We start from the raw sequence: 14647 nt of genomic DNA, 5'->3' as shown, positions 1-14647 counted from the left end.
ATAGTTTTGTTGGTTAAACTGAATGGACTTACATTCCCATTTTTTTGGCTATGCTTTTACTACAGTCAAATCAGTTTGTGCATCTACAGAGACACAGACATGCCTACTTCATTTAGTACTTTACATTTTAATCCTCTTTTAAAGCAAAAAGCACATTCAGTGATCAACTGAATTAAATTATTAAAAATATGCTTTATGATCTATGTCCATTTGTTATCCCCTGGCAGGCAGAGCACCACGTGCTGTAAGGGCTGGTTCCAGCCATGCTTGCAGACTCAGCCATGCAGGACCACTGCCAAGCAATAGGAGCGTAAGCTGGGGCAGACCAACCCATCTGGTTTTGGGCCTGACCTGCTGGAGGGAAAACATCTCTTGCAGGAGAACTGCTGTAACCAGAGCAGAAACCTTCTGGCTCATCTGAACAGGCAGAGATTTTGCTCTTGATGACCTCACGGAGCATATTATCCGATTAGTTCAGTCTATATTTTCACAGGAAGGGAAACCTCCTCTGAACAGGGACGTTTATGTAACCAAGGGAGGAGATAGTGTCAAGTATCAGTCCCACCAGACGTGTGAGGGACTCCTTTTAACCAAGGAAAACATTATTAATGGGAACCCAAATCTTTGCTTGCATGGTTTAATGCAAGTGACCAATGTGACTAACGTGACCTACATCTTCAACCCAGGCAGCCTTTATTTTGCATAAAAAAGTAATGTGACATGTCAGCAGATAAAGGTAGTTTCCTTGTATCTACACGGCTTTAGCAAAGTTTTAAATTACTTTCTGAACTTTTGTTTAAGCACTGCCAGTCAAGCTTTAACCATACACACTGGGAACGTACTGGTACTACTGGTTAATTATGTTCTTCTGGCCAGCAATAGTAGTCTAATTTTCAGTAACAACATTCATCCCAGTGTTTGGTTTCGTTCCAGGGCTGCCACTTTGAAATCTTCCTCATAAATTCCAGTTTTAAAATCTAATATTCTTACACTGATAGTTCTGCAAAATGCAAATGCTAGGGGGTGGGGGAGAGGAGAAGTGAAGAAGAAGAGTCAGTTTCTGACTAAAAGCCCTTCACAAAGCATAATTTCCAGTTGTGTCCATAGAAAATACAAATGGGCTTGGAAGAAGCAGCAGTAATTCTTCCTGAATTAATACCTTCTAGTAGCAATTTTCCCTGTGAGGAACTGTATCTGGAAGAACTGTCTTAGGGTATATTGAACTCGAGATGTTTCAGACTGGTTCCCTGTATTTCACTTATATATTTACACTAACCTAATTGGTTCAAAAGCTTAGCTCCTTTTGACTACAGCTATAAGTGCTGGAGATTTCCTGAACAATCTGCATTGTTCTTGGCTCTGCTGTACTGCCCTGGTTTCATACTAAGACACAAGTGAGTTTGTACTGTGTTCTCAGTAGAGCTATTTTTTAAAGGCTGTTTTCTCTGCTATAATCAGGAAAATCACATGTGCCCTTCCACGGGAAAAATGAGCAAGCTGTGCCTGTGTAGAATTAAGCAAGTAAAAAAAGAATACTGAATTCAGGAAAATGTGTTTTTAATGATTTTTAAATTATTTGAAAACATTTTTTCAAATGCTTGGAATACTTTTGAATGCAAGGTGCTTTGGGGAAGTAGGGAGGATTGTATTCACAGAACTGGAATAATGGAGGTTTTCCCTACATTCTTTCCCCTTTTTTTAGTTGATAAGGGTTAAAATGTTTACCCAAGATACAAGCAAGTTCAGACCTTTGCCTGGGAGAGCAGCCTAACTACAAGGCTAAAAAGTCCTAGGTATACATAAATGAAACGGAGAAAAGATTCAGCTTAGCCTTAATGGCTAAACTATATGGTAGTTGAATTTTCTGCTGCAGCCACAGTAAGCCCTCAGTCCTGCTTCAGAGATGAAAGCTGAACACTAATCAAAATAAACAGTAATTTATTACTTATACAAAACATACAGTCACCAAAAATAATTAAAAGAGTCTTTGCCCACCCAAACATATCCTCTATCATGTTGGAGAGAGAAAGAAGCATGAATTGCCGATTCTAGTCTGTTCCGCTACTGGGAAAAACTAAACCAAACTTTCTCATAGACTTTGTGATTGCTTTAACCCTGGGATTATTTATGAGGAAAAGAGTACATCATTTAGTTGCTTGCATCCTTTCCTCTACTTCCTCTCTACCCATCTTTCCTACACTATAACATTTCAGATCAAATAGAAAGGTTTTACCGGTTTAAGTTTTTAGCATATTTCCATACAGTATAACAGTTAGATGGTAATTCATCATTCTCTTTCAGCCATAGACCTCTCACTTTAAACACTAGGAACTGGGGGAACCGTGCAAAAGAGGACAGCAGGACTTGAGTATTGTAATACCCAAAAGTAGATGAAATGCAATGGGCTATCACAAGTAAGAAGCATCTTAAGAACATCACCCAGTTAGGCTGCTAGAATCCACAATGGAAGAATTTTATTTCACTAAACCATATACATGTTCTTATAACAAATTTGCATGTAAATACCATCAATCAGTACATAATGAACTGCATTAAAATCACTAATTTCTACATATATATGAGTAATTATGCATCTGTCATGGATATTCTTGCCCTGATCAATCACTGTGCCATATCTAACACATTGCCACGGGTCAGAAACACACAAAGCATCTAGAATAACAATACTCACATAAGTCAACCACTGTGCATTGACAACACTGAGACACAGTACTGTGTTATGCAGTAAACATATTCATAATTATTTTTCCATTGAATGTGCACTGAAGCTAGCACAGCACCTGCTTGCCTGCTCAAAACAACTTTGGATGTTGTTTCTGGTGTTCCTTATTATAAGCTTTGTATTTCATTGCCCCAAGAGAAATCTTGGAGAATTTACTTCATACATCCTACTCCATGTCACTGATGAAGGTGCTGAATAAAACTGTTTAAAATGCTTAACCCTGGTAACTGAGCTCACTCTTAGTAGTGAATATCAATCTCTTTCACTTGTCCAAACCTTTCACCAGCTTCCAGTCCACAAAAGAACATCTCCTCCATCCCCATGGAAAATTACCTTTAGTAATAACCAGTTGTGGGGAATAACGCCAATGATCTTTTGAAAATAAAAACCATTAAGTCGCCTGTATGTCCTTTATCTATGTGCTTATTGCCTGCCCTGAAAGCACTTCAGCAGGTTATTGAGATGGCCTTTTTCAGAAGCCATGCTGACTTCTTCCAAACAGGTAATGTTTATCCGTAGGATCAGGTATCTTAGATATACTCTACTTTCTAATCAGGAACGGAGTAATTTATTGTCCTGTAGTTACCCAAGTCTCTTTCAGAACCCTTTCTGTAGGTGGAAGTTTCACTGGCAGTCTGGCATAGTGCCTGTTCCTATAGATTTGTGAGACAACTTGGCCAGCAGTTCTGCAATTCCACATTTGAGTTCCTTCAAAATTTTGGTGGAATGCCAGCCTGCCCTGGGTACTTACTGATATCTAATTTGTCTGTTTCATTTAGCTCAATTTGAATCCCTGTTCCTCCAGCTGAAGGAAATGGGAACAGAGACTTGAAATAACTTGTCTTTGTCCCAGCCACTTGGCCAAAGCAGTGGTGTTATGTTAAAATGGGAATCTGTAGGAAGAAGATAGGTCTACATACTCTGTCTGATTATCCACAATCTGTATTGTGCTAAAACCATTGGATAGAGTAGTGAAAGCAATCATAAAAAGGTAGTAGTGAGGCACCTTTTGATTTGCACATCTGTCATAGCAATGCCAACCTACTTAGGAGATGATAAAAATGAGCTAAATTAAGAATGATCAGGGAACCCCATTCTCATTATTGAAGCACCCTACAGTAAGTGCAAGAGACAGGTGGCATAAGTGCTAAAACAAGGATGGAGAGTATGTGCTTCAGGGAATCAATCTACTGCATTAACGGCTAATGGCACACTCAGTGTTTATCCATTATTTATCACATAAATGAGTATGTACTGTCTAGACTGCAGAGGTGCTTTCATAACAGAGTAACACTGATTACTGAAAATTAAAAAATGAGAGCTGATCTTAATAAATGAATTGAAAATTAGCAAATGGTAACCAACTCCACATGGCACATTTGCTCAACCTAATAACACTGGGGTTTGTTTTGGTTTTATGAAAATCATTTGATCCATCGCTATAATTTTAGACTTCAGAGCATAATGCAAAACCTGGAAAAAAGGCAGAGGACTTAGGATGCAATCACTTCCTGCCACTATCACATACTTTCATTTGCATGCACACTTTCATTCTGAGCTGCTTTTGTTTTCCTTTAATAATCGGCTCATTTATTTCTTTTCCTTTTCAACTTACTGGCACATTAATGAAAACCATGAATATCTGCTCGCACTGAGAGAAGAATGATGTTACTCAAAATGTATTGTGTTCCACTGGTGGCACAGAAACTATGTGCTATGCATTGTTTTTAATGTTTTAATGATGCCAGAACACTGGCCTTGAATAAATAAGTTACACGAGCACAGGCTTGATCATGTATCATTATCAGTGGCAGCTGCATCATTAAATTCAGAAGAAGGGTCAAATTGTCACTTGAGACCCACTGAAGGGTCTCAGTTAAAACTGGACACAAATTTAGATGGGTTAGTTGAATCAGGGAATGGTTTATAGACTAATTCTAATAAAAGTAGCACAGGGTTATTTAGGCATGCTACTTTATTTGTGAGGGATAGAAAAGCTATTTCAAATAAGTGGAAATGAGGTAATACTTAAATGTTCCCAGTGTATTAAATATTTTTAAAAGCTGACTTCTATATTAAGATCATTCAGTTTATAGAGACTTAGGTAACCATTTAAAATTTATACCAATCCTTAATGTTAGTAGTTTGCATTCGCCTGCAACTTCATTCACCCTATCCTCACTGCAGACCAGTAATTTCCAAGAGACACGTCATTATATTGCAACTGGTAAGGTTTTAACTAGGCAAGTTGGCCCTGAAAGAGATCTGTGGGCTTCTTCCACCTAAACCCATTATATCTCTTCAGTTCTATCATCATCAAGTTGTTGTCCCAAAGTGAATCCCTTACCAGGATAATACACACTTGGATTCATTTTCAGTGACGGGGGGGTGGGGGAAACCAAATTTCCTCGTCTTACATCAGGAATGCCTGAAATTTAAAAAATTCCTTTCTCCAGTGGAATGCTGGAAACATTCATGATACCATTTACTCTGGACATCTATTATATTAGGACGCCAACAACGAACAAGTAACACCAAAATAAACCTCTTAAACCTCGGACTGCTTAGGTTCAGAAAACTTAAAGAGAGAGGTCAGTTTTGCGATTAATCTAACCCAGCCAAAATTAAATGGAATCTTCCAAGGATGTAGATCAGGTTCTGAATCCCAGTGTGCCATCCGGGCTGCTCATAAATGATAAACCTGCTAGGTCAGTGGATGCATAAGTACATGCAAGACTTGAAGATGCTTGAAAATAGGCTCTATTTTCTGCAAAATGTTCATCAACAGGATTTCTTCCACCCCCGTTCACATGCACATTTTGGCAAAAAAAAATTGAAGCCTTGTGCATTTTCAATTATCCCTAGCAATAGTCATATTCACCAGCTAATACACCCCAAAAAGGCACCAAAAGGCTTTCAAAGGTATCCTGATTATCACATTGACAGTCTCTGAGATTTACTTCCAGCAAAATCATCCGAATTCAACCTCGTCTTCTGGTTTATTGAGTTGCACTTTATTAGCTAGTAATCATACTGCTAAGAATTGTTCTAATCCTGCTTCACATCTACTTAAAGTGCTGTCTCTTCACGATGTATCTCTGAAGTGTATACAGCTGTGTCCTTCTATAAAGGAAGCAGTAGCAAGGTGGCTTGCTCTTAGTCCATGCAGTTAATTTGAGATCCAGGGGCAGGAACCGTGGCAGCCAAACTTGTCCTAAGGATGTTAAGTGCAAGTTTTACTTTGCAAACACCGATTATTCCAGTGTGTGATCTGCCGTGGTTATGTATATTGTGCAACAGTGCTGTCATTCAGGAAAGCGAGGATTATGGCTATTTCAGTCACTTGTAGAGAAATTCCCATGATGTAGCTATCTCAAAATATTTTGACATTAATTTTTGTTTTTGAAAGTGGGTAGCAATAATCCTAATACAAAAAAAAAGGTGCTTGTGAGAAATTCCAAAGTAATTTCAGTGTCTTCATTTATTCACATATGCATTTGGGCTGATTTATCTAAGAGCTAAAATATGCAATACTGTACAGCTGGTTTCTTTCTGAAGGTTGATCTGGATCTCCTGCTTCCCCCTTACTTTTCTCCTTTAAAGCATGTCATCATTCTATTCTCTGTAATTAATCTTGAATGATCATCAGCCTATAAAAATATACAAAGCTGAACAAACAATAGAGACAGTTATTCATGGTTGTTTCCCTAATCCAAATCTGCAATACAGTTTTTGTACCACATCAATATGTGTGTTTGTCTCCCATTTCACTTACATTTTCAGGTTCTTATTGTGGATTTTTCTTTTTCCAAGATTATTTTAAAAGAGGCTTTTAGACATGGAAATACAGACGTACGGCAGATTAATGAGTGACGAAATTACAGGAATAGTTTTCTATCTACTACATCCACAGTGGCTTTGTGTGTCTAAGAACAAGATTTCAAAGGAGGCAGGTAGAGTGTAAATGAGTGAAGAAGCGATTTAATTCATGAGCATAGCCATGTACTGAACTAAAAAGGGAGAAGGCAAGGAAGAAAAGGATACTCCGAAGATTTCTTGTCGATGTACTACTTTTCCAGAACATGAATCATCTTTGACCAAATATTTTTGATAGGTGAAGGAAAAAACAAAAGAAACAAACAAAACAAAACCAAAATCAAAATAAATAAAAAAAAAGAAAAAAAAAAGATACAGAAGGCATCAGTATCCAGGAAAGCCATTCTATGCATCCATCTGTACTGCAATATCATCACAGCACGGAAGAGACCCCCTGCCATTGTTAGCCCAGAGAAATTGTATCAAAGGGAAAGACACATACTGAAAATGGCAGTTTCTACAAGTGATGTAAAAGACATTTGGAGGATGAGCACTAGAATGAAAAATTAGATAGAACAACAGCTTCCAGCTGGTGACAGAGAGCCTGGTTACTGCTGTATTGTCTGGCAGATAGTAAAAAGTCAGAAGCGTGGCGTTCTGCTGAGAGTCACTCCTACCAAGAGAGGAGGAGTTGGCAATGATAAGCATCTCCTGCAGGGGGCTAGCAGATGACGGTAGGCACCTCCAGGTTTGCTTGGCAGCCCAAACACAATATAAGCTTCTGCAAAGTCATCAAAGCCAAACTAGTTAAAAAAACCCGGCTATGCCAAATCTTTGAGATGGGTATTTAGTTACTATTGTCCTTGATAGCCAATGCTGTCTCTCTGCTGCTGAATGAAACACACTCTGTATTCTCGCTGTTGTACTAGATGCATATTACTGCTCACCCTTGAATAGTTAAAACTTACGACAGCAGAACCAGAAAATTATTCACCCATTCACAACAGAAGATACTTCATGTTTACTGTGTTTTCCAGGGCTGTCTATTAGAGTTAGTTGTCACAGAAAAGAATCTGTTGTTTAAGAAAATATTTTTTAGTATTTCAGTTTTCCTCAGAAGTCCATGATGTAACTGGGTGAAATATAATTACATACTTACAGTTTTAAAATAAGTAAAGAAATAGTACTTGCTGAGATGAACTTTCAATCAGGAAACAAGACAGGAAGTTATACTAGCCCAGTTTTATGGATGAGAATTTGGCAGAGATAGGGTGCAGACAAATAATGCTACTTCTGATTGGTGATTTAGGGGTAGAGATTTGTTCAAGTTCAGTTCATAAAATGCACATATTAAGTCTCCAACACCAATTAGCGATTACATAACTCTTTTATGCAAGCAATGCTATGAAAGTGGTTTGGAGCACCTACATCATTCCTATTCCGTGTTTCTCATCCCACCTGTAACCCTTTTGCCCAGGTGTTCAGAGGAGGTAGCATGGTGATGCATTTAGAAGATTTAATCCACCAGAGAGCTGATTTTAACAAGGTAACCTAGAAAGCTGAGGCAGACTTGGCCAGTTATACATTAGTCAGGTATGAACCTCCCTTTACACTACAGCATCATAGAATTGTTGAGGCTGGAAGGGACCTCTTGAGATCACCTAACTGAATTCCCCTGCTCAAGTGGGGTTGGCTATAGCAGGCTGCCCAGGGCTGTGGCTAGATGTGGTTTGAATATCTCCACAGATGCAGAGTCCACAGACTGTCTGGGCAACTTGTTCCCATGTTTAACCATCCTGGCAGCAAACAGTGTTCTCTTTTGTTTAGATGGAACTTCATGTGTTTTGAAGACACATGGTTACAACTGTTATGTCAGGACTGTCATCTATCAAGAGGGTCTAAGAGACCCTCAGACACTCAGTACACACTTAGATACAAGGTTAAATTGTCCGGCTTTACAATCATTTGTGAAAATTTTGTTTGTCTTCTTTTGCACATTTTTAATGAATAAGAAGCTGACTCAGATTTCCCCATGGCAAGCAGTTCTGCTTTTTTACTGCTCACTGATAATCCTAAACAATACTGCATATCCAGCCTGCTCAAGAATTTTATAATAGGTAGATGCAGTGTAAGGGGTAAGCTCTTAAAACGGGGCAGCAAGTAATGAATAATTGTGCACTGCACATACCTAAACCCTTTCCCAAAGGCTATACCCCTCTGAGAGACTTCATGCTACAGCAGAAGAATGCTTGTTCTGGCTTACAGAGGGCCACATCATCTGTGAATAGCTAGAATACTCCCAGTCAGTACTGCTCTTCTGCACCTCAGAGTCCTGTTAACTACCTTCCCTTCTTGGCCTAACACTGACCAATGTAATCAGCAGAAAGCATATGAAATTAAGATATAAAATCCTCGTTGTAAATTATTACCTTATTTTTCTCAATCCTTCAATTTTTATCATTTGTATGTTGTCAATGTAAATGGAGAAATAAAATCTTGCCTAAACTTTACTAGTAGTATTAACAATGGGTCCAGTTAAGCAGCTAAGTCTTTGCCAAAGATTTTGAGTTGAATCCTCTTCTGATACGTGTGGCCATTTACTACCCTAGTGATAGTTCATCCAACTGAAGAGCTGTATATTAAGTAAATACATATTAACTGAGAACATTTCTAAAAACTCTTCTTAGGCACAGGCTAGCTTTTCTTCAGTAACTTCCTGTTGATTTTTAACTTGCAATGTTTCAATAATTTCACTTACGTTCATTGCAAGAAAGCTTAATTTTCCATGTCTGCTTATGTGGGAATCGCACTCCCACATATCCAAGTACATTTACCTTGGCACAGTATGTACACTTTGCCTCAGATACTAGAAATTGAAGTATCAGTTGCACCACCATGAATGCATTGTGATGAGGCAGTATTACCATTTCCTATGAGTTCAAGCATGCATTATTATGCTTATTATTATTGCTTTGGAGGCAACTGCCTGTGACATAATTCCTTGTAAAGAATTCATCTGCATTTAAAGCAATTGCTTAAGAAAAGGCACCTCACAAGTCTCAAAACATCTCTCAAAGATCACTCACCAGTATTCACCAATATCTTTGATATTCACAAGATACAATGCTGTTAAGAAATTCAAATGTTATTCCTTTAAAAAAGAAAAAAGAAAAACAAACCAAAAGTTAAAAACAACGTCACAAAACTCTTAAGTATTCTCGTCTGTTAGCCTGCATAGAAACGACTAAAACTCAGACTCCAAGATGTTACACTCTATTCTGCTAAGATGCCAAGTAGCAAAAACATCACGCAACTCGTTTTATATCAAAAAACGAATGGAAAGGCCACATTTTACTTCCTTTTTTTCCACTTGGTTCTCTCACAGGCTTTTAGGAATCTTGCTTTCCCCTAGCTCCAGTAGCACTTATTAATGTCTCCCATCCCAGACATACCAGTGCTTTGGACTCTTCTGTCTAAAGCCATTGCTCATCTCTACTGAATGACAAGTATGACCTGTGTCAAACTCTCACTATCAAACAGATTTACAGTATGCAACTAATGGAAATTGAGTTGAGGTTTTTTACAATGTACATACAAATATTTAAAAATCAGGATCTGGTTTTACATGTTTTACATGTTTATTGTCTACCTTACTATGATTTATGCATTCAATCAAAACCCCAAAATGTAAACATTTTACTAAGCACCAAAAAACATTCTTAACTACCAGAATCGCATTCATATAGCATTATAAAGGACAGATTTGTAAATCTCATTTTTACTTTATTAAAAAAAAAGAACAATTCAAAGGAAAATAAAATCCTCTGCAAACCCATTTCAACCAGTCACAAAAGACTTTGCTGCTTGTCTCTCAATAGACAGGGAGTACAAAGTCCACAGTAGCATATAAAGGCTAATGGCAGCCTACAATCTAATTAGCCCTTATTATAATACTGTGCAGAGATTCAACAGATACTTCTTTAGAAAGGACACAAAGTACCCACCCACAAAGGAGTTACGTTTCCTTTCAAAGGTCTAGAAATGTGTAACAAAGAAGAGTCTTTGACCAAGAAGCAGCTTGGCTGAGCCTGGCATGTTAGTTAGCCTGCCTTGAGATTGTCTTGACTGAAAGGAAAAAGAACAGGGAACAAGACTGTTTATACATTCTGCTTCATTTAGATTTCACCTTGGCTTACAAGGCTGAGTGAAAGTATTTCTTTTGTACGAGCTTAAGATTTTCTGTGAGCTTTGCTGAGATTTCTATGGAGGAGTTGAGAGTAGAAATGAAAAGTTCAAATGGATCTCCAAAAAGCCTGGGTAGTGTTTCACTTTTTTGAAAGTTTTGAGGATACCGTAACCCTGAAAGATGTTTAAATACATGTGACTAAAAGGCAAACAGAATGGTGGTTATCGTTATATTCAGTGTTAATGTCTGTAGTGCCTTATTACTGACATAGAGGTGACCCAAGGAGCGAGCTCCTGTACATCATAGGAGGAGGTGCAGTTAAAAAAGTAGGCAACACTCCCTAAGGCTTAGCCCCAAATTCTTTCTGTCAGAGGCTGATCACAAGATACAAAGGCATGCATGGGTATGTAGTCTGTTGTGCTGATGAGCTCTGCACAGAGTAACTTGCCTTTGGGAGCTTACAAAGCTCAAGTCCAGCAAGACTTGCACACTAAGGCTGCCTCTACAGTAGCACTAAGGTGCAGACGACAAGTGTATTTTGGAAGTAAACCTCCTGATCATCTGGACTGATACTGTGCTCTGGTTTATAATTTGACACACTTTCAGAAAGCAAGCTGCACTCCTTTTGAATAAAACCAAAACAGAAGAAGTGCCAGAAGATGTCATATTCATTAGTGGCACACCAGTTACTAATGAATATTCAATCCATAAGTACAGCGAAGAACTATTCCAATTTGAAATCTCCTGCAATACATGCCATACACTCATCAGGTTCTCAGCAGCAACTGTACTGCTTTACAGATCCACTTGCATTTGGTCATACTGTTAATGTTGTTAGGCTGGTCTCTCACTGTATTGCAGGCCATTGCGTTTCACTCACATATCTCTTACACTGCACCTTAAGACTTCAATGAGATCAAACCCTTTTAACCTGTAAGACTTAGAATCACAGAATGGTTTGGGTTGGAGAGAACCTTAATGATCACTTAGTTTCAACCCACCTGCCACGGGCAGAGGGACACCTTCCACAAGACTAGGTTGCTCGAAGCCCCATCCAGCCTGGCCTTGAACACTGCTAGGGATACACAACTCTGAGCAACCTGTTCCAGTGCCTCGCCATCCTCACATGAAGAATTTCTTCGTAATTATCTAATGTAAATAGATAGACACATAGATAACATAAGTATTAATTTAAATGTGCCACAAACAACACAGGGGTCTGATTGCCCCATGTGCTTGCTGGGGCTGTGAACTGACAGGTAAAATAACCTGAAGGATCCAGTAGGAAATTCATGCTTCTAGAGGGTTCTTTGTCCATGCCTCACATACTATTCCTCTTCATAAGCAGGTAACTTATGCCATGCTAATTTCATCTAGGATAGCTGCTAGTACATGTTCTCTTAAAAGCCCTTTATTTTTGCAGAACTTGAGCACAGTAGATACCAGGTGAAGAGGTTTTGACTCCATGTGATGGAATTAAAGCAGGGCATGTGTTGCAGTCAGATTCTTTTTGGCTTCCAGTAGCTTAACTATGATGAAGCACCTTATAGTTCAAATATTTATGTCAAAAGGCAGACGTATGGGAGATGGTGTTTATAGAAGTGGTTTGTCTGTCCCAGCCCAGACATCACTGCTTGTGTTTAATTTTTCTTTTCCCTTTAAACTAACTTTTCCAGATGATGGAGCAACTTAATATTTACCCTGCAGCCGAGCACTTTGAGACCCTTTCCTTTTCAGGGTGTGGAAGTCCAAGCACGAACCCCCACCCCAGTTGCTCCTAGCCTTAAGATCCTTTTGGTGACCAACCCCCTGCTGACTGAAATGGTCATTCCTCACAGTGTTGATACTCCACCCAACACTTTAATCCAAGGATAACGTGGCCCCCTTCTTACAGAGGTTGCAGGTATTGCAAAGCGCACTTCTAGCAATCCTATGACGAAAGGGAACACCGAGGACGTGACTGTACCTCAGAAATAGGTGAAAGGACAAACGCTCTCTCCGCAGTGGGGTAGCCGTACGGACAGCGCGCAGTTAAGGGTACGGCCATGGCCTCGGTTCGCCTCGGCCGCCCCACACGACCCCGCGGGGTAGTGACACCTGCTCCAACAGCCGCCGCTCGCAGCCAGTGCGCAGCTCATTGGCTCTGGCGCGGTCAGCTGGTGGCGTGGGGAGCTGAGTGCCCTGTACCTCACCCGTCATCTACTCCCGCGTTACCCCCAGTAGGACGGGCTGGCGGGCTGGCTCTACAGAGGGGCCGTAGCGGAGGCCGGTTCACAGGCTTCCACCATACACCGGCTGAAACCCGTCACTGCTGGTGCGTTGTGGTTTTTTGCGTGAAAACGAAGGGAACAAGGTTCTGCGAGTAACCTACTGCCCGCGCTCACCCTCGTGTTTCCCGGAGACAGCGCGTCTGAGGGACGCGGGACCCTCAGGCACAGCCGCAGTCCCCGGTCCCGCACCTGCTAGCCCGCGGGGCACTACGGCCGCAGGAGCTGAGGGCGATGGGAGCTGCGAAGCATGCCCCTCCGCTCCCTGGGGAACGACACGGCCTCCTCCCGTCTAACCCGGCCGCGGACCTGCGGCTTGGGAGCGCGCCGAGCCCGCCAGTCACGCTGCCGCCGGCACCGCCGCCGCCCGCCGCGCAGCCAACCCCGCCTGCCCCGCGCCGCTGCCACCCGCCGCCGCACGGCGCGGCCCGTCCGCCCCGCCCCGTCCGGGGCCAAACGCGGCGCGGGGGTGCCCGGAGTCCCGCCCGCGCGGTCGCGCACACACCGGCGCTCACAGGCGCACACACGCCGAAGTGCACCCCACTCTGGCTCGCAGCCAGGCGCTGAGGCCGCCCCGCCGCAGCGTGCAACATGGCGCTGGTCCCCTGCCAGGTGCTGCGCGCCGCCATCCTCCTGTCCTATTGCTCCATCCTGTGCAATTACAAGGCCATTGACATGCCCGCGCATCAGACCTATGGAGGCAGCTGGAAATTTCTGACCTTCATAGACCTGGTAAGTGTCCCCCCGGTCCCGGCGCCCGTGGCCCTGCCCCCTCACTCAGGCTGCCCGTTGAGAGACCGCGGCGCCGCGCGGGAGCGGGCCGGGCGTATCGCGGGCCCCAGCCGCGGCCCTGCTCGACGGCAGCGCCATGAGGTGACCTTAAAGCGGGGACGGCGACATGTTGTGACTCCAGGGCCGGCCGTGACGCCGCGGCAGCGGAGCCGGGTGGTTTGAACGGAGAAAGACACGGACAAAGCCGAGGGGCGGCTGCTGCCTGTGAGCGGCCGTGGGTAAGGTGAGCCAAACGCCGTCACCTCAGTGCTCATGCCTTTTTCAGTGGCTGACAGTAAACACCAGGACCTGCTGGTCGTAGCATTTGGCTCCCGTGTGCCGTCAAAATAGCAAACATGCCTCGCTCCCATCAGCCCTTCTAAGGAATCCATCCGTGGCAGGTGCAAGTGTGTGAGACAAAAAGTGTTGGGCAGCTCAGCATGCCGGCCCCAGCTAGTTTAGGTTGCAGATCCATAACTGAGCTTCGAAACAAAACATGTTTCATTTCACTTTTCATAAGGATCTAGATCTGGAACAATCAGGAGCATGCTGGCCTATTGGAAAACACCAGGCGCTGGCCAGGGCCTGGTTTTGCCTGCAGCTTCTTGGCTTTGCTGCCTACACAACAGTGATCCCGTAGTGCAGGTGGGACGAGAGGGGGCGGGAGGAAGACAGGAGATGGGAGGAGAAACTTGGTTTCTGATTCAGCAATATGATAGCCAACTTTGACCTTGTACCTTGATCAAACCAGGTTTTCTTTTAGTCGACAGTGTAAATAGGTGAGAAATCTTTCAGTTCCTATAGGGTTACAGAAGAAGTCCCAAAATGACAGCATTTCAGCACTTCTCAGTGATAAAACCTCTC

General features: G+C 42.0%; 2 protein-coding genes across 2 annotated transcripts in view; one reads left to right on the top strand and one right to left on the bottom strand.

Annotated features, from left to right (window-relative positions):
* The window catches only part of FUCA2 (alpha-L-fucosidase 2), a 232875-nt gene that overhangs the window by 18991 nt on the left and 199237 nt on the right, over positions 1 to 14647 (bottom strand). The gene's annotated exons all lie outside the window — the stretch shown is intronic.
* AIG1 (androgen induced 1) overlaps positions 13451 to 14647 on the top strand; it is a 126486-nt gene continuing 125289 nt past the window's right edge. Inside the window, exon 1 of the mRNA XM_061378329.1 lies at positions 13451 to 13744. Within this exon, the coding sequence (XP_061234313.1) occupies positions 13604 to 13744 (141 nt within the window). The 5' untranslated portion in view covers positions 13451 to 13603. The remainder of the gene's footprint in view (positions 13745 to 14647) is intronic.

This window comes from Neopsephotus bourkii, unplaced genomic scaffold, assembly GCF_033783945.1.
Source record: "Neopsephotus bourkii isolate Nb327-2 ecotype Australia unplaced genomic scaffold, CSIRO-AGI_Nbou_v1 NB_1765, whole genome shotgun sequence".
In the NCBI taxonomy this organism is placed as follows: Eukaryota; Metazoa; Chordata; class Aves; order Psittaciformes; family Psittacidae; genus Neopsephotus; species Neopsephotus bourkii.
The sequence above is the reverse complement of the archived record's forward strand: the minus strand, read 5'-3'. Positions and strand labels throughout refer to the sequence as shown.